At 50.5% G+C, this 19,508-nt stretch overlaps 1 protein-coding gene across 1 annotated transcript; it reads left to right on the top strand.

Moving 5' to 3' along the window:
* Window positions 1-5,537: 5,537 nt before the first annotated feature.
* On the top strand, window positions 5,538-19,010 carry TTPA (alpha tocopherol transfer protein). The gene is made up of 5 exons (XM_064170801.1): window positions 5,538-5,732; window positions 10,204-10,357; window positions 12,387-12,580; window positions 13,345-13,455; window positions 14,988-19,010. The coding sequence occupies exons 1-5, from the start codon at window positions 5,538-5,540 to the stop codon at window positions 15,165-15,167; spliced, it is 834 nt and encodes a 277-aa protein (XP_064026871.1). The 3' UTR covers window positions 15,168-19,010.
* The last annotated feature ends 498 nt before the right edge of the window (window positions 19,011-19,508 follow it).

Raw genomic sequence — 19,508 nt, 5'->3', positions numbered from 1 at the left:
TTGAATTTTACTCAGTTTTTCCCTGCCCAACCCTCAGCCTGTCCCAGTCTGTCTGAATAGCAGCACAGCCTCCTGGAGTGGCAGCCACTGCACCCAGCTTGGTGCCATCAGCAAACTTGCTGACAGTGCTCTCTGTGCCCTCATCCAGGTCACTGGTGAATACATTGAACAGAACTGGTCCCAGCACTGACCCCTCTGGGACCCCACTAGTCACAGGCCTCCAACTAAACTCCATCCCATTGACCACAGCTCTCTGGCTTCTTTGCTTCAACCAGTTCCCAGTCTAGCTCACTACCTGATCACCCAGCCCACACTGCCTCAGGTTAGCCAGAAGGATGCTGTGGGGGACAGTGTCAAATACTTTACTGAAATCAAGTTAAACCACATCCACTGCTCTACCATCATCAATCCACCCGGTTATATCCTTATAAAAGGCTACCAGGGTGGTCAAACATGACTGCCCCTTGGTAAAACCTTGTTGCCTGCTCCTAATGACCTCACTGGCCTTGGTATGCCTAAGGACAGCACCAAAGATAAATTTCTCCATCACCTTTCTAGGTCATTTCAGTTCACTGATACAATACCAAGCTCCCCTGGCTGGACAGCTGATAGAACATCACAGGGGAGGACTATTTCATAGTGCCTTCTGGCTGCCTTCATGCACCAAGAGACAGGGAAATGTGGACAGAAGATGGAAGTGCCTCTGGTGTGCTTCCTTTGGTGCTGCTGCTGTAGAGATTGTGAGTATGATTAGTGTAGGTGATACAGGCAGCAGCAGCATTCTCTTTAGTTGAATTCACTGGAGTAACAGCAAACCAAGCCTAAAAATACCAAATTCATTAGTGAATTCAGCTGAGTCAGTGATTGTCAGCCTGGATTAAACTTTATATGCCATTCAAGACCTCAAATATTGTTTCAGTTGGCAGGCAAGGATCTAAATAAACAGGTTTTCTCTGAAGGTAGCAAGGAATGATGATGCAAGGTGGTTATTTATTAGCTTTCTGGTTTGGGAGATGGGCAAATAATGCCCTAATGCTTAGCATTAAAGTGGGTCAAACTGTTTGCACGGCTTAGTCTCTGCCCAGTTTCTTTCTAAGTACCTAAAGATAAGCTTCTCAATAAACATTATCATTTTCAGAAGTCCTTTTTATCCTGCTTAGGTACTTTGTGCCAGCTAAAGCACTTTTGAAGATCAAGCCTTTCGCTGAGGTTTTGCAGTAAAAGTGCTCAGAACCATTTCTTTGCAGATGTTCCTCATTTAAACTCAAAGCTTTCACAGAGATCTCCCAATCTGGATTGATTTCCCCCACCCCCTGCCCTGTTGATTCTCTTCTCCTTGCAAATGCAGTATCTAAATATACCTCTGACATTTTCTATCCAAATGTCTTGCCACAGGATGCTCTGATAGGTTTTGAGGTTTGAAATATAAAATTCAAAGTAGGTTTCTTAGCTTTTGATGGTTGTCCTCTGGGCAGACTTATTTACATCCCTGTCTTAAAAGCATGTAAGAAGCTCTTGTTCTGTCTTTGAAAAAAAACAGTGATTCCCAAATAATGATTTCTCTGCTTAAAATGCAACTTGACTGGGGAAAAGTCAATGCTGAGGGTGAGAAGTTGGAGCCACCAGTGGAATCTGCCTGCCATTTGACTAGAAGCTAAAGGTGGTGGTGATGCACACCAGCCTCACAATGCCCAACAGACAGAGGTATCACATCTGTCCTAGGAGTCACTCTTCCTGCTTTCCTCTGCAGTTGTCTTGCTGTTACCAGTCAGAATCTGCTCGCAGGTCCTGACAGTGCCTGTGCCTTACCTCCCGCAGCACACCCCTGGTGTGCTGAACTAATGCAAACCAAATGAAGGCTTCAACATTTCACTGCCCTTCTTCTCTGCCACCCTCTGTGGTTTAACTGCCTGAAGGCAGCTCTCTTATCGAGGGGGTCCTGGGGTTCTTTTCCTTGTCTGGATCTATGTAACAACTTGCAGGAGCATTGCTGCAATGGTGACTGGCACTAGTTTGCCAGACTGGCACTAAGACTTTGTTCTCCTGGTGACACTAAGACAGCTGTGTGAATGAAGGTATCTGATGTGGTAACTTCAAATCTGTCAAGGTTTGCAGGCATTTTAGGCTCATGGAATTGTTTTGGTTGGGAGAGACCTTTAAAATAATTGAGTCCAATCATTCTCTAATTCTAGGCTGGTGCTAAACCATGTCCCTCAGCACCACATCTCTGCCTCTTTAAACACCTCCAGGGACGGGGATTCGACCACCTCCCCGGGCAGCCTGTTCCAGGGGCTGAGAAGCCAATTAGCATTGGTTTTTCTGTAAGCTTTATAGCATGACAGACTCTTCTAAAGCAGTGCCAAAACTCCTGTCCTCTACCATTTTAAATACAGCAAGTGGGATTAAGGGTCCTCAAGTGATACAGCAAATCTTATTAGAGTCACTTAGGTTACACTTTTCATGTTACTTAGTCACCTAGTTCTCCTTTTATCTGAGTTAAAAAGAGGTATGTAAAGAGGACTGAAAAGTGGACAGGACAGGATGAAGTAGTTGCAGAGTGCAATCCAGTTTAGCTCAAAGAACCATGTCTTGAATGGGTATTAGAAGAAATTCTCTACAGTGAGGATGGGGAGACACTGGGACAGGTTGCGGATTCCCCCTTCCTGGATGTGTACAAGGCCAGGTTGGATAAGGCCTTGAGCAACCTGGGCTAGTGGGAGGTGTCCCTGCCCATGGCAGGGGGCTCAGAACTGGATGAGCTTTAAGGTCCCTTCCAACCTAAACCATTATTTGGTTCAAACCATTCTGTGACTGAAACAACACACTCTGAGTAGTCAGGGTTAAAGAGAAAGGAGAACTCACTATAGCAAATCACAACCCAAGGAGAGCACCTACAGGATCAGGGACCTCTAGAGATCCACCAGTCCAAAAGCTTTGCTAAAACAGGGTCACCCACAGCAGCTTGCCCAGGACTGCAGTGTCCAGGTGGGCTTGGAATCTCTCCAGAGAATGAAACTCCACAGCCTGCTCCAGAGCTCCAGCATCCTCACAGCACTCCACGTGTCCAGGTGGAACTTCTTCTGTTCTCTTTTGTGCCCATTGCCCCTTCTCCTATCAATGGAGACCACTGAAAAGAGGCTGGCCCTGAACAAGTCTTCCTTTAACCTCGTGTAGTGTGATCCATTTCCTCCCAGCCACAGAGCAGGGATGTGCCTCTCTAACCCTTATTGCTTCCCTAACATGCCCAGAGTTTGAGGGGATGCCTGCAAATCTGCCAGCAAATAAACCCTGACTTCTGCAGATGGTTTGCTGCAGCTGATTCATACTCTTGCACAGCAAGACATCAGGATCAAAGGCTTTTCCCTTCACCACACACTCAGTCCTTGAGTTACCCTGGCAGTGTCTGGTCACGAATGTTTTTCATGCCCTCTTCACACACCGCAGGTCGCAGTGTCTTACCAGGCAGGATAAACTCAATCTCATTTAAGCAGAAGCTTGGGCTGTGCCTTTTTTCTCTGTAGATTTTATACCAAGGTGCTTTTGCAAATAACCTATTGAGCTGTAAAATGCAGCACGGGTTCTCTGCCATGTACCTACCATCAGCTGTCTGCTGAGATTGCTGCAGTATATCACAGAGTCAGACTTTTAAAGGCTATTGCTAAGCTGCTGAGTCACCAACCCTGCCAGGTCCTACATCATAAGCTTTTAGGTCTAGGACGAGAGAAGAAGGTTTGCTAGAGTCATGAGCAATGCTGTCAGCACCTGTGAGGAGACAGGAGTGAGGAGGGGTCATGGAGACTTTCAGAGAAAAAGCAGAGGGGCTTCACTGCAACAAACCAAACCTGCTCTGCCTTAGCGCTGGAGTTGGGCTGGAAGGCTGCTCCCTTCAGCACTGCTCTGCTGAGGTGTCCCTGCAGTAGTGATTCAGATAAAGGCTACAGCTAAGGACACTTTAAAGGTCCTTTCATTGACCCACACCACTCACAGAAAGAACACACAACTACTACCCTAGGGCTGAAGCCCAGAGCCCTGTCATGGCTTTTGTAGTGCTCAGTAAAAGCAAGGAGCACAGCGGGGTGCACACTTTGCATGCTAAGGGAGTTGTCTACACAGCTCTTGAGAACTTGCCCCAGGTGCCCTGTTAAAGCCCCCCCTGGGTCCCACACGATGGAGAGCTGCTGCTGCAGCAGTGCAAACTCCATCTGACTGGGTACAGCCAGTTTGTCACACAACACACCAAAGTGGGACATCTAAGAGAGGCTGCCCCAATTTCAGGTCTGTGTCGCAGCTAATCATCATGGTCCAAGGGCACAAAGAAGGCAAAGTTGACAGACAGGCCTGTTTGTTTTAGACAGAGCTTTCAGGCACCTCAGCTCTTTTCCAGATGTAGTTCAGCAAAACAAAATCTTTACCTTCGAGCCCAGCAGGTCTTAACTGCTGTGGTGAGGGCTCAAGCACTGGACACGCTGGCTCCTCTGTGCAGAGCCCGGAGCAGGTCGCGTTGCTGTCAGGAGAGGAGCTCTCAGTGTCACAAAGGCAGTCTGCCCTGCAGAGTCTCTAACAGAAGTCTTCAGTTTACAGGTACTCCTGGCACACACAGCCCCACAGCCTAGAGGCAAAGGTCTGGAGACCCTCACAAAACTAATGCTGGTCGAATACGAACCCAGAATCGCAATCTGAGGGATCTGAGGTCAATGAGCCTGGAGATAAGGAGGCTCAGAGGAGAAGCCCTGGCTCTAAAATGCCCTGAAAGGAGGCTGGAGCCAGGTGGAGGTCAGTCTCTCCTCCCAAGGAACAAGAGATAGGACAAGAAGGGATGGCCTCAAGTTGCATCAGGGAAGGTTTAGGTTGGATATTAGGAAGAAATTCTTCCCCCAAAGGGTTGTCAAGCCCTGGACCAGGCTGCCCAGGATGCTGGTGGAGTCCCCATCCCTGGAGGGCTTTCAACGCCATGTAGATGTGGTGCTGAGGGGCAGAGAGTGATTGGCATTGGAATGGGCTGCCCAGGGAGGTGGTGGAGTTGCCATCCCTGGAGGTGTTGAAGCCAAGCCTGGCTGGGGCACTTATTGCCATGGTCTGGTGGACTGGCCAGGGCTGGGTGCTAGGTTGGGCTGGCTGAGCTTGGAGGTCTCTTCCAACGCAGTTGATTGATTCTATGACTCTGTGGTTTAGTGGTGACCTTGCAGTGCTGGGCTAAGGGTTGGACTTCACCTGAAAGGTCTCTTTCTGCCCAAACGCCTCTGTGGTTTCTGACTCTTGCTTATTCCCGCTAGCCACTCGGTGCTCCGAGCCCGGTGCCCACCCGCACCCATCTCCCCTTCGCTCTCGGCGGCAGCGTTCCGCCGAGTAACGCCTTTCACGGGGCCATTCTGCCCCCTGGGAGGCCGGACCGGGCGGGCAGCCGCACGCCTCCCTCCTGCCGCTGGCCGCTCAGGGGTTAAGCGCGGCGCGGGGCGGGGGCAGCCCGGTCCGCCAGGGGACAGGCGAGGCGGCGGGGCCGAGCGCGGCCGTCGCCCGGGAGCCGGCCGGTGGCGGGGATGTCGCAGGGGCCGCCGGGCGCGGGGCAGCTCAACGACCTGCCCGACCACTCGCCGCTGGTGCGCAGCGCCGCGGCCGAGCTGCGGCGGCGGGCGGAGGCTGAGCCCGGACAGCGCTGGCCGCAGCCCCTCGAGGATTCCTTCCTGCTGAGGTTCCTGCGCGCCAGAGACTTCCACCTGGACCTGGCCTGGAGGGTAAGGACGGACGAAGGGAGCGGGAACCGCCGGCGGCTTCCTTCGGGGCTGGGGGGCTCCGGCTGCGGCGCTTGAGGGCTGCGAGCCGCGGAGCTGAGGCGCCTTGACCCCGGGGCTAAGGGGCTCCGGCTGTCCGCTAACGGTGAGGAGGGGGCTCCGGCCTCTTCCTCGCTGTGAGAATCTCCTCTCGGCCAGCCGGATCCGCGCCCGAGGCTGTCCCGGGGCGCGCATGGCACCTCGCACTCCGCGGTCCGCCCGGGCGGGGCAGGGCTCGGGGGGATGCGCGGGCATGGGGAGGGGGGCATGGGGAGGGGGGCATGGGGAGAGATACGCGGGCATGGGGGGCATGCGCGGGCAGAGGGGGATGCGCGGGCATGGGGGGGATGCGCGGGCATGGGGGGGATGCCCGGGCAGAGGGGGATGCGCGGGCATGGGGGGGGATGCGCGGGCAGAGGGGGATGCGCGGGCATGGGGGGCATGCGCGGGCAGAGGGGGATGCGCAGGCATGGGGGGGATGCCCGGGCATGGGGAGAGATACGCGGGCAGGGGGGGCATGCGCGGGCAGGGGGGGGATGCGCGGGCATGGGGGGGATGCGCGGGCATGGGGGGTGAGTGTGTTGGGGGATGCAGAAGCAGGCGAGGGTCGGACCGAGGCAGAGGCTGTGGGCGGTGGGTGGGTGAGCAGCGCCGTTCAGGTCGGCCGAGGCTGAGCAGGGCGTTCCGGGGTGTAACTGGTTGCTTGTCACGCTCACGCTCGGCGCGGTGAGCAGCAGAGGTGCGGTGCTGTGGCTGGCTGTCGGCGGCCCCCGTCAGGTAAGGTAAAGGTTAGGTACGGTAACTGCTCCAGGCACAGCGCAGAGGTTACCGTAAGTGTGGCGAGGTCGCAGCACTGATCAGGAAACAGAATCCTTCAGGGGACATCCTTATGCTTATCAGGCTCAGGCTCCTTGTTGATAGCAGTGCTACTGGTTCCAGTAGGGATCTGTAAGTGCTCTGACATAAAGCTATGAATCACAACTTCATTTCTCAAGGAGTTCTGTCATTTACAACACCTCTTTCAGGTTTTGATAGGTTCTGGTGCTTCCCTTGCTGTCCGTGTGGCTCTTTGCCATGCAGACATTGTGTGCCTGTGCTAAATACCCAAGGTACAACTCGTTGTTGTTTCTGGCTTATGGAAAGGGGAGGTTCTCCTTCCCCTGTGCTCAGCGCTGCTCAGGCCACCCCTTGAGTGCTGTGTCCTGCTCTGGGCTCCTTCATTCAAGAGAGATGTTGAAGTGCTGGAAGGTGTCCAAAGAAGGACAGCAAGGCTCTTACTTTTGCTTGAAACTCATGAGATAGTTTATATCATAGCTGTGTTCCCCAAACCTTGGCTTCAGTACGCTCCTAATGACCCTCTGCTAATTGTGTTACAGGATCACAGAATGGTTTAGGTGGGAAGGGACCTCAAAGCTCAGCCAGTTCCAACCCCATGCCGTTGGCAGGGACACCTCCCACTAGAACAGGACCCTCAAGACCTCATCCAACCTGGCCTTGAACACCTCCAGGGAGGTTGTGGAGCACAGCCTCTCTGGGCAACCTGTGCCAGTGTCTCACCACCCTCACTGCAAACAACTTCTTCCTAACATCCAGTTTCAATCTCCCCTCTGCCACTTCAAACCCATTCCTCCTCCTCCTGCCATTCCCAGACCTTCTCAATAGTCCCTCCCAGCCTTCCTGCATCCCCCTTCAGATCCTGCAAGGCCACTCCAAGGTCTCCTCCAAGCCTTCTCTTCTCCAGCCTGCACAGCCCCAACTCTCTCAGCCTGTGCTCACAGCAGAGCTGCTGCAGCCCTCTCAGCATCTTGGTGGCCTCCTCTGCACTGGCTCCAACACTTCCATGTGCTGCTGGTGCTGGGGGCTCCAGAACTGCTCCCAGGACTGCAGGTGGGGTGTGAGGAGAGCAGAGCCAAGGGGCAGAATCCCCTCCCTTGCCCTGTGCCCACACTGCTCTTGCTGCAGCCCAGCACAGGGTTGTGTCTGGGCTGCACTCACACTGCAGGCTCCTCTTGAGCTTTTTCTCACCCCAGACCCCCAGGTCCTGTTCCTCAGGGCTGCTCTCAGCCATTCCCCACCCAGCCTGGAGCTGTGCTTGGGATTGCACCCACCCAGGTACAGGACCTTCCACTTGGCCTTGTTGAATGTGATGAGGTTGGCCTGGGCACAGCTCTGCAGGCTGTCCAGGTCCCTCTGGATGGATCCCTGCCCTCTGGCAAGTCGACTGTGCCACTCAAGTGTGCAGTAACCAATTGCAGATGGGACAGAGGCCCTTCAGAACTTGGTCCATAAGTTTCTGCACCTTGTGGTTATGCAATGTTGTGTAGGTGGGCATCAAGTTACTCCAGGAGAGGTTTGGGTTGGATATTAGGAACAGTTTCTTCCCCCAGAGGGTTGTCAAACCCTGGAACAGACTGCCCAGGGCAGTGGTGGAGTCCCCATCCCTGGAGGGGTTTCAGAGATGTGGTGCTGAGCTACATGGTTTAGCGGTGGCCTGGTACAACTGCTGAGATGAGAGGCCTCATTCTTCCCAGCATCCCTGTTGACAGGAATAAATAGTTACTAATCATAGGGGTTGGAAGTAAGGACAAATGCATTTGTTCCCAGCAAGCAAACTGTTTACTCAGAATGGAAAGAATTAGAGTAGTACTAAGTTCAGTTGTCTCTGAGTGCACCTGAATCGTGGATTAATCAGTAACTTCATCATCTCTGATGTTCAGGAATCTCAACCTATCCCCAGCAGACCTCAGGAAGAAACCTCTTCATTAATGCTTAACTCAGAAGCCAGAGTTTTTCATCCAGCTTCCCCTGTTTATCATCTTCCATCTGCTTTCAGATGCTGAGCAGAAGCTAAGTAGGATATTCAGTTTGTAAACACAGATCATACACTGAGATGTTTGCCTTCAGTTACAAGGGCAGGAGGCATTTTTCATACTTGATAACGAATGCTCCTGCTTTTCCTGCCACTGGGGTGCTCTCCTCTAGCCATGCCTGAACACCATTCCTCTTAGCCCAGTGCTCAGAGCTTGTTTCCAACGTGGAAAATGTAAATACTCACGAAAAGAAGGAACTAACTGCACTGACAAGATAGGATTGATTGGAATATGGAATGAAGATAGGATTGATTGGAGTATGGAATGAAGATAGTATTGATTAGGGTATGGAATGAAGATAGGATTGATTAGGGTATGGAATGAGTGTATCATGTTTGTTCTTATCTTGGTTTTGATCAGCAGCTCTTCAGTGAGATACTTAGAATACTTCTGTGCTTGTTAATTAGGTCCATCAGGTACCACAGATCTTTAGAAGGAAAAGGAGAAATGGCAAAGCTACAAACAGTTGTTCTGAGAGTGTGTTTGTGTCTCGCTGCTGTTTCAGGCCAAGGACACAGTATGTTGACAGTGGTGTCTGGCTGGCACAAAGCAGTTGGGGTTGCTCAAGCAGTGCCCTTTGTTGAGAGTCAAGCACTAAGGAGATCATCAGAGTGCTCCAGCACCCTCAAAGTGAAGAATTCTTTTTCTCTTGTTCAGGTGGAACCTTCTGGGTTCCATTTTGTGCCCGTTGCCCTTTGTCCTTGTCCTGGGCACCACTGAAAAGTGTCTGGCCCTTTCCTGAATGACCCTTTAGCAACTGATCAGCATTGAGAAGATCCCCTCTGGATCTGCTCTTCTCCAGGCTCAACAGCCCCAGGGCTCTCAGCCTTTCCTCCTCAGAGAGATCTCTGAGGCCTCTCAGCATCTTTGTAGCCTCTGCTGGGCTCTCTCCAGCAGATCTTTGTCTCTTGTTGTGCTGGTTTGAGGCTAACTGGAATATTTTAGTGAGAAAAATTAGATGGTAGGCTGTGAAAAGGAAACAGTGGTGGTGTCTACTTCACTCATAGGCTTGCTGAGATGGATAAAACCAAGAACATAAACATAGATAAGACAGTGAGAGTCTCTATCTGTTGGTGTCTGTGCTTTCCTCTCTGGGCTTTTGCTGTGTAACCCAAGTAATTCTGCTTCTAATCCCCTTGGATGATCCTCAAAACTCACCTTGCACATGAGGCAAAGTCTGGGATAATGTAGAGGGGTGGGAGAAGGTGGAAGGGTGGTTGGGAGCCCCTGCTGGGGACTCTGGTTTCTGGGAGGGCTGCTGTTTGTCTGTATTACCTTTACCTGTCTATAGCTGTAGATATTGGAACTATCTGCTTGTGCATTGTGCTAAGCTGGGAAGATAAAGCTTCAGTCCTTACTTCCAGCCAGCTGAGTCTAGTCTGGGTGATTTCATAAGACTGGAGGGGGCAGGTATCTCCCAGACCATCACACTCTTGAACTGGGAAGAACAGGACAGACCACTCCAGGTGTGGCCTCACCAGGGCAGAGCAGCATTTCTAACTGCCTTCTTCATACAATTCCTGATGCTTACCTGACTGCCACTCTGCTTGCTTTTTGTTTTCCAGTTACTGAAGAACTACCAGAAGTGGAGAATTGAGTGCCCAGAAATAAGTGCAGATTTGCAACCATCTTCTATTCTCGGTCTTCTGCAAGCTGGCTACCATGGAGTCCTGAGACAAAGGGATCCCCATGGAAGCAAAGTTCTGATCTACAGAATTGGTAGGGACAAAATTGCTTGGACCTGTTCTCACATCTGGTTTTGGCATTGATGGTTTGCTTTGGTGGCACTTTGTTTGGTTGCTGCTGTTTTGTTATCATCATCAGGAGCAGTGTGGGCAGCAGGACAAGGGAGGTTCTTCTGCCCCTGTGCTCAGCACTGCTCAGGACATCCCTGGAGTGCTGTGTCCAGTTCTGGGCTCCTCCATTCCAGAGAGATGTTGCAGTACTGGAAGGTGTCCACAGGAGGGCGACAAAGCTGCTGAGGGTCCTGGAGCAGAGCCCTGTGAGGAGAGGCTGAGGGAGCTGGGGGTGTGCAGCCTGCAGCAGAGGAGGCTCAGGGCAGAGCTCATTGCTGTCTACAACTACCTGAAGGGAGGTAGTAGCCAGGTGGGGGTTGGCCTCTTCTCTCAGGCAACCAGCAATAGAACAAGGGGACACAGCCTCAAGCTGTGCCAGGGCAGGTCCAGGCTGGATGTTGTTAGGAAGTTGTTGTCAGAGAGAGTGATTGGCATTGGAATGGGCTGCCCAGGGAGGTGGTGGAGTCTTTGTGGCAGGAGGTGTTGAAGCCAAGCCTGGCTGGGGCACTTAGTGCCATGGTCTGGTTGATTGGGCAGGGCTGGGTGCTAGGTTGGGCTGGATGAGCTTGGAGCTCTCTTCCAACCTGGTTGATTCTATGATTCTATGATCACAATTTCAGCAGCAAGATTCAAGCATTTTATGGGTACAGCACCAGGGGTTGATAAAATTGGATAATACCAGAGTGTCTTCACAGAATCTCAGGTTGGTGAGGCTTGGAACGGACACCTGGAGATAGTCCATTCAGCCTCCTGCTAAGGAAAAGTAACATCTCTCTGTGAAGAACCTCCTGCTAATAATATAGGCTGGATGTTAGGAGGGAGTTGTTGGCAGAGAGAGTGATTGGCATTGGAATGGGCTGCCCAGGGAGGTGGTGGAGTCTCTGTGGCTGGAGGTGTTGAAGCCAAGCCTGGCTGGGGCACTTAGTGCCATGGTCTAGGGCTGGATGCTAGGTTGGACTGGATGAGCTTGGAGATCTCTTCCAACCTGCTTGACTCTGTGATTCTCTGGTTCTGTTCTCTGTTAGCAATAGCTTTACATTCATATCAAGGTGAGCTTATGGAGCTGTAAGTTACATCATCTGCCTTGTACACTGCTATGGCTAAAGCTGTACAGTCCTTCAGGAACAGCTTTATTTTTACTGTGCCAAAAGAATTCTTGAAGCCAAAAGCCTGGAACTTGTAGGAGCAGCTGGTTATTTGGGGCTAAGAGTCCCAAAGATTACTCCTTTCAACACACAATTTCAAAGCCATGTGCTAATGAAACTGGTACAGAAAGGAAGGTGTGCAGCTAGTGGTGTGCCAACATCCAGCTCAGGAGTGGAGGAGGTTCACTGGGTTGTCCTGGAGCCAAGGAGCCCTCTCAAACAACACTCTGAAGATCCTTGCAGTGTTTGATGCACTCCTAAAGAAAGATGCTTTTAAATGATCATGTTACCATATTTCTCCGTGCTTGTTTTGGCCAGAGAGGTTCTTTTTGTCTACTTTCAAAGATCTGTTATCATCTGATCTAGTAGAAAGTTGTGCTCTCTTCAGAGAGCTTTCACCTGGTGAAGGTCCATTCCATGCAATTCTTTGCTCAGGCTTCAGAAGGGCGAGTTGGAGCTTGGCAGGGCTGCTGTACCTGGATTGTTTGGGTGGCTGGTCTGTAGTTTCTGCTAGCACAGCTGGCCCAGAATTAAGCTGTTGCGCCCCAAACTGGAGACTACAGCCATAGGTGGGAGATGATACATTAGGTGCCCCCCACAGCCATCTACCATTGGGTCATGCCAGCTACAAACAGTGTAAAAGGTGAGTAACAGAGCACAGAAAGTAACCTCAGCACTGGCAGGTGCTTTTATTGCAGGACCTTTAGCTGCTGCAGGCTACTTCTAGTTCCCGAGGATCACATCAGAAGCAGAGGTGATGGTGGTGGTGTTGTGGTGGTAATGCAGTGTAATCTATTCACTGTTCAGGACAATGGGATCCGAACTTGTTTACAGCCTACGAGGTGTTCCGTGTAAGCCTCATCACATCCGAGCTCATTGTCAAGGAGACTGAGACTCAGCGGAATGGAGTCAAGGCTATCTTTGATCTTCAAGGCTGGAGAATCGCTCATGCATTTCAAATCAGTCCAGCAGTGGCCAAGAAAATTGCTGCTGTGCTCACAGTAAGCATGACACACTGCTTTGTGCTGCTTCACTGCTCTATCTCCCTGTCTTATCATCTCTTCTAAGCTAAATTTTCCTTCCTTAGACTTTCTGACAGCCTGTGCAGCTTTAAAGAACAAAAGCATCAGTCCATTAAAGAATAGTTGTGCTTGATTCGACTTAAAGCAAGTTCTTGCAGAGCAGTAAGTTTTAACCTCTTAGAACACAAGAATTTCATGAGTGTTAGTGCAGATGCAGCCCAGTTTAGTAAGGATCTGTCTTCATTAACCTATTTCATCTCCTCTCTTCCATTCTTTCATCCCTGGGCAACCTGTGCCAGTGTCTCACCACCCTCACTGCAAACAACCCTTTCCTAACATCCAGTTTCAGTCTCCTCTCTGCCAGTTCAAACCCATTCCTGCTCGTCCTGTCACTACCAGACCTTGTCGATAGTCCTTCCTGAGCCCTCCTGGAGCCCCTTTCAGATCCTGATAGTCCTTCCTCAGCCCTCCTGGAGCCCCCTTCAGATCCTGCAAGGCCACTCCAAGGTCTCCTCCAAGCCTTCTCTTCTCCAGCCTGCACAGCCCCAACTCTCTCAGCCTGTGCTCAGAGCAGAGCTGCTGCAGCCCTCTCAGCACCTTGGTGGCCTCCTCTGGACTGGCTCCATCAGTTCCATGTCCTTCTTGTGTTGGGGGCTGCAGAAGTTTCCACAGGCTCGTCTTTAACAGCAGAGTCTTTTCAATAACATGTTCTTCTTCCTTTGTTTTTCATGTTTGTTTGGCAGGATTCCTTTCCACTAAAGGTTCGAGGTATCCACTTGATTAATGAGCCTTTATTCTTCCACCCAGTCTTCGCTCTAATTAAGCCTTTTCTCACTGAAAAAATAAAGCAACGGGTGAGTGCACACAAATACTTCTTTCTGCACCACAGCCCTTCCAGCACAATCTGTAGCACTTTTCCTCAGGGCCTGGTATTCCTGAGCACTGAAGAGCATAAATCACTGTGGTCTTAGCCTGCAGAATCTGGCTGTAGAGCGCTTGCAGTTATCAGTGGTGCCAGAGCTGCAAGCGGCTGCTGTTATCACAGCTCTGAAGATAAAACCCCACTGTGACACACAGAGGTTAAATAATTTGCCTGAGGTCACCAAGCAATTCTCCTGCACAACCAGGAAGGATTCCTGCATCTCCCAGCACTCTCCCCACAAACAACAGTGAGAAATTGTTCTGAGCTGTGATGTTATGCTCCAGGTTGGGCAGCGTTCGAGGCAACTTTAAGTTCTGAGAGCCCTGCAGAGGCATTTATGCATCAAACACTGCTCAGGCTGAAATGCAAAGTTTCTTTCCACATAGCTCTGGAGATGTTTTAAATTGTTTTGCAGTTTTCAATTGGAAAACCTCCTTTGTGTTTGGATGCAAAAGCATGTCAAGGGCTCTGCTTTATTGTAGCATAAGAAGGAAACTGGAGGCTTCAGCTGGCATGAAAGTCCTGTGCTGTGTTAGCAGCAGGACCAAGGTACAAAATAAGCAGCCTTGCCTGTTAGCCCCATTCTGAAGCCTCCTTGTCTCAGCACAGAACCTTAGAATCCCACATCATAAAGCCCAACCCTAACCCAGCACTGCCAGGGCACCACCGAACCATGTCACTCAACACCACATCTACAGTATGTTTGAACACTTCCAGGGATTGTTATTCCACCTCTGGCCTGGGCAGCCTGTTCCAGGACTTTACCATTCTTTCAGTGAAGAAACTGTTCCTCATGTCCAGCATAAACCTCCCTTGGTGCAACTTGAGGCCAGTTCCTCTTGTCCTGGGAGAAGAGAGCGACCCCCACCTTGCTCCAACCTCAGGCCAGGAGCCGAACACTGTTCTTCTCCTGGCAATGGCTGCAAAGCAAGGCCATGATATCTGATGACAAAACCAAGCTCAGGGCTTCCTGTGGCTTAGGTCACTCCAGGTGGTCAAGTGTAACAGGTACCCTCATCAGTGTCACTAACCTGCTCTGCAAAAAAGCATGCAGTGCTGGCAGCTGCCTAAAATGCAGGTCTTGAGTTGTAGTCCAAGCTTCACCAAGCTACAGATCCTGATCAGGACAGAGTTTGAGCACCCACGGGGTAGTCACTTGTGTGGTACTTCTTCCTTCACTTAAGGATCTCATTAAGAAGCTCTTTATAATGAGGATAGTGAAGCTTTGGAACAGGGTGCCCAAAGAGGTGGAAGAGGCACCATCCCTGGAGGCATTCAAGGCCAGATGTGAAGGGGCCCTGAGCAACCTGCTGTAGTTACCGATGTCCCTGCTGACTGCAGGTTGAACAAGATGACTTCTGAAGGCCCCTTCCAACCCCATGCACTGTGATGCTGTGAGCTCATTTAGTCAAACCAAACTGGTGCTTTCATACCCAAGGAAATGCTTCTCCCCTTCTGTTGTAGGTGTATATGCATGGAAGTAACTACACACAGAGCCTGAGCGAGCACTTCCCAGTCAGCATTCTCCCACAGGAATATGGTGGGGAGGAAGTCTCCATGGAAGAGCTGGCCAAGGAGTGGACTGACTTTATAATGGCATCTGCAGATTACCTGCAAAGCATCTCTCTGGTTGCCCAAGAATAACCTTCTCTCAGTATTTCTCTCAGTCCTTGAATGTAAAGCTGAAATGGTTGTATGTGAACCCAGTAAGTGTCTGCAGTGCACTGGGGGTATGGTGACTGCATCTCTGACTGGAGTCCAGCAGGAAGGGCAGCTCAGGAGATTGAGTAATTCTGCAGATTTGCAATGGGGGCTTGTAATTAACAGGTGTGCCACAAATGGTGCTGGGTATCAGACACTGACACTGCTCCTGGGGAGCCTGTGGGGACAGCTGTCACAGTGCAGTCCGGAGCCTTAGCTCTTGTGTCTTGTCAAGATAACAGGCTATAAAAAAACAGAAGAGAAGCTGCACAGAGTAGACTGGCTTGTACTGGAAGTGTGAGTGCAAGGCTCATTCACAAGGAGTGAAAGGAGGCTGCTTGTTGGGTTGATTCTCAGGGAAAAAGGCTGTTTTGTGAGTTTGTGGCAAACTGCAACTTAATCAGCAGTAGTGAGACATTGGTGGCAACCTTCCTGCTGCTTGTGCAGCTTCCCTTTTTGTGCTAATTAACAGTAATCTTCTGGTAGAGGAAGAGGGGGAAAACACCCTGTACTTGTTCTTCAAGAGACAGTACACATCAGGAGGAGGGACTGGAAGGAGAGTCAAAGCCTTAACAATTCTCATTTTCTTCACAGCAATACTGTCTGTGGACGAGCTCTTAAGCAGCTCAGGTGATGATCACTTTTAATTCCTACTGTAGAGCACTGCAGAGGCTGAGAGCTCTTAGATCTTTACAGTATCTGTTCTGGAAGGTGCAGTAGATGATCCTTTGTGGACCTGACCTTCAGAAACATCAGTTGTGTGGTTTTAAGAATGCTTGTAGGCCACTTTGGACCTTGGCATTGGACCTGCTGAGTATCTTCCATGTTATTATTTGGAACATAAAGTCTGTGTCTTTTCTTGGGCACTGGAAGAAGTGGGTTTTAATTTCTCTTGGGCTCTTTCCTTTATTTCTTTAGAGGCAATGAAAAAGTAATGTTTCACTTAGGGAAAAGGGATTCCTTAAGGGACATTTTTCAGGTCTGAACACTGCATGTGCAGAAGCTCTCATGTTCCATGGCAGCACCATCCTGAATTCCCCAAGGTTTTAATTCTCTAAACCATTATTTGCCTTTTCACTCAGCTTTTGGTTACAAGTTCTGTTAGTACACCAGCTGCTGGAGGTCACTTGCCCAGTGTCTAACTCTGCTCTTTGCTAAGCCAGAGGCTCTTTGCAGAACCATTCCAGATTAGCTTTCCTCTCAATCAATTCTGTGTCTCAGGTAGCTGGAAAGCTAACCAGTTAGTTTGGAATCTTGAGAACATTTGAATCATAGAATCATAGAATCAATTAGGTTGGAAGAGACCTCCAAGATCATCCAGCCCAACCTAGCACCCAGCCCTAGCCAGTCAACTAGACCATGGCACTAAGTGCCTCATCCAGGCTTTGCTTCAACACCTCCAGGGACAGAAACTCCACCACCTCCCTGGGCAGCCCATCCCAATGCCAATCACTCTCTCTGACAACAACTTCCTAACAACATCCAGCCTAGACCTGCCCTGGCACAGCTTGAGGCTGTGTCCCCTTCTTCTGTGGCTGGGTGCCTGGCAGCAGAGCCCAACCCCACCAGGCTACAACCCCCCATGTGTTACACTGATGGAGAGGAATGGGATTATCCTCTTCCATCAGAACTGAATTCTTTCAGATTATCATGACCACTGTGAAAGGCCCAGAAGATGAGCAGCTATGGTTTCTTCTGCTCTAAGTTACAGGCACAAGACATCCTAAGTACAAAATCCAGGTACAAAATCCTGAGGGCTTTTGTTTGTTTGTTTTTAATCATCTTGTTTTTTAATTGCAACTTCCTGAAGTGCACTTCTCATTCTTACAGGGTCACTGTGATCTGGAGGCTGAATTGAAGGCAAAACTTTTCAGCTCCATTTTCACCTATCTCGTAACTCTTTTCCTCAGACTGAACTGGTCTGTGATGTAAAAGCTCCTTAAATAGAGGAGTTCAGGGAAGTGCTCCTTCTCCTTTATAAGAAAATAAACTTTCAGTAGACAGGCATCTGGCAGCTCCTCGAGTGTGTGACTCAAGTTCCAAGTCATTTTATAAAGCAAGCTGGAGTTCTTGATTTTTACCCCCTGCAGCTTTCATTTTCCCCCTCTTCAGTTTTAATCCTTGAATGTGAGTTGCAGGAAGGAATGAGCTACGTGGCAGTGGACAGGAAAATTCCTGTGAAACCAAATCTAATCCTTGCTGGGTTAGGTGGCAGAGAGTTTTGAGTGCTGTAGAGATGCATGTGGACAAGGGTCAGCTGGTTTTAGAAATCTTCAGTTGAACTAGGAACTGGTTGCAAGATAGAGTTCAGAGGGTGGTGATCAATGGTGCCAGGTCCAGCTGGGGAGCTGTGAGTAGTGGTATCCCCCAGGGATCAGTGCTGGGGCCAGTCCTGTTCAACATCTTCATCAGTGACATTGATGAGGGCACAGAGTGTCTGCCTAGCAAGTTTGCTGACAACACCAAGCGGGGAGGCTTGGCTGAGACAGCTGCAGCCTGTGCTGCCATCCAGAGAGACCTGGCCAGACAGAGCTGGGCACAGAGGAACCAGATGAGGTTCACCAAGGACAAGTGCAGAGTCCTGCACCTGGGGAGGAATAACAAACTGCAGCAGCACAGGCTGGGAGGTGACAGCTGGAGAGCAGCCCTGTGGAGAGGGAGCTGGGGGCTAACAAGTTACCCATGGCACAGCAATGTGCCCTTGTGGCCAAGAAGGCCAATGAGACCCTGGGGTGTATTAGGAGGAGTGTGTCCAGCAGATCAAGGGAGGTTCTCCTCCCCCTCTACTCTGCCCTGCTGAGACCTCACCTTGACTCCTGTGTTCAGTTTTGGGCTCCCCAGTTGAAGAGGGACAGGGATCTGCTGGAGATGGTCCAGCAGAGGGCTGGGAGGATGATGAGGGGACTGGAGGGCATGGCTGATGAGGAGAGGCTGAGGGATTTGATAAATGTTTCTAAGTATCTGAGGGCTGCCAGGATGGGGGGACAGGCTCTGCTCACTGCTCCCTGGGACAGGACAAGGAGCAATGGGTGTAAATTGCAGCACAGGAGGTTCCAGCTCAACACAAGGGGGAACTGCTTGACTGTAAGGGTCCCAGAGCCTGGCACAGGCTGCCCAGAGAGGTTATGGAGTCTCCTTCCCTGGAGACTTTCCAGGCCTGTCTGGATGTGTTCCTCTGTGATCTGTGTTAGATAGGATTGTCCTGCTCTGGCAGGGGGGTTGGACTCGAGGATCTCCTTGGGTCCCTTCCTATCCCTGACATCCTGTGAGCCTCTGATCCTGTGAACTATACTTGGCACTATGGATTTAAAGCCCCAAATGCCTTCAAATCTATGCTGTTATTAAATGGTACCATGTACACCTAACGACAGTTAGAGTCCTGACTGCAGTGCTTTCATGAGCAGTTAATTACTTCTTAATGTTTACACTTTATGTAGAAGGTAGGAACTTAATGTAAGGGACAATTGTGGTTGCTGCTGAAAGGGACATGAGATAATTTGCATAAGGAGTGGAAGAAGCATGCACAGAATCAGCAAGGCTGGAAGAGACCTCCAAGGTCATCCAGTCCATTGGTATGAGTTGTGGTGGTGTGGCAGCTTTCAGCTGCAGAATCAACAAAACATCTCTTAAGTGCATTTACCTTTAAGGGCATCAGGAGTACCTCAGAGTTGCTGCTGACTGATGATGCAAATGGAATTTACTACTGACAATAAGCACAATGTAATGCACAGTGCTTCTTAACTTTGGTATGGAGTAACACTTAGTAATAAACATTTTCTACTTGAACCAGCCTTGTTTGTTCTTTCTGGTCAGTGCTAGAAGTGTGTTTTTGTTGTTGTAGTCATGGAATGGTTTAGGTTGGAAGGGACCTTAAAGCTCAGCCAGTTCTAATGCCCTGCCTGTGGCAGGGACACCTCCCACTAGAACAGGTTGCTTAAGGCTGCATCCAGCCTGGCCTTGAACATCTCCAGGGAGATGTGCTCCACAACCTCCCTGGGCAACCTGTGCCAGTGTCTCACCACCCTCACTGTAAAGAACTTCTTCCCAATATCCACTTTCAATCTCCCCTCTGCCACTTCAAACCCATTCCTCCTCCTCCTGCCATTCCCAGACCTTCTCAATAGTCCCTCCCCAGCCCTCCTGCAGCCCCCTTCAGATGCTGCAAGGCCACTCCAAGGGCTCCTCCAAGCCTTCTCCTCTCCAGCCTGCACAGCCCCAACTCTCTCAGCCTGTGCTCACAGCAGAGCTGCTGCAGCCCTCTCAGCACCTTGGTGGCCTCCTCTG

This window comes from Pogoniulus pusillus, chromosome 34 (assembly GCF_015220805.1).
Source record: "Pogoniulus pusillus isolate bPogPus1 chromosome 34, bPogPus1.pri, whole genome shotgun sequence".
NCBI classification, from domain to species: Eukaryota; Metazoa; Chordata; class Aves; order Piciformes; family Lybiidae; genus Pogoniulus; species Pogoniulus pusillus.
The sequence above is the reverse complement of the archived record's forward strand: the minus strand, read 5'-3'. Positions and strand labels throughout refer to the sequence as shown.

Excerpts from the sequence above, each read along its gene's own strand:
- TTPA (XM_064170801.1), top strand. The coding sequence starts at position 5,538 with ATGTCGCAGGGGCCGCCGGGCGCGGGGCAGCTCAACGACCTGCCCGAC. Across the intron at positions 12,581-13,344 it reads AAATTGCTGCTGTGCTCACA|GATTCCTTTCCACTAAAGGT; the intron begins GTAAGCATGACA and ends TTTGTTTGGCAG. Across the intron at positions 13,456-14,987 it reads CTGAAAAAATAAAGCAACGG|GTGTATATGCATGGAAGTAA; the intron begins GTGAGTGCACAC and ends CTTCTGTTGTAG.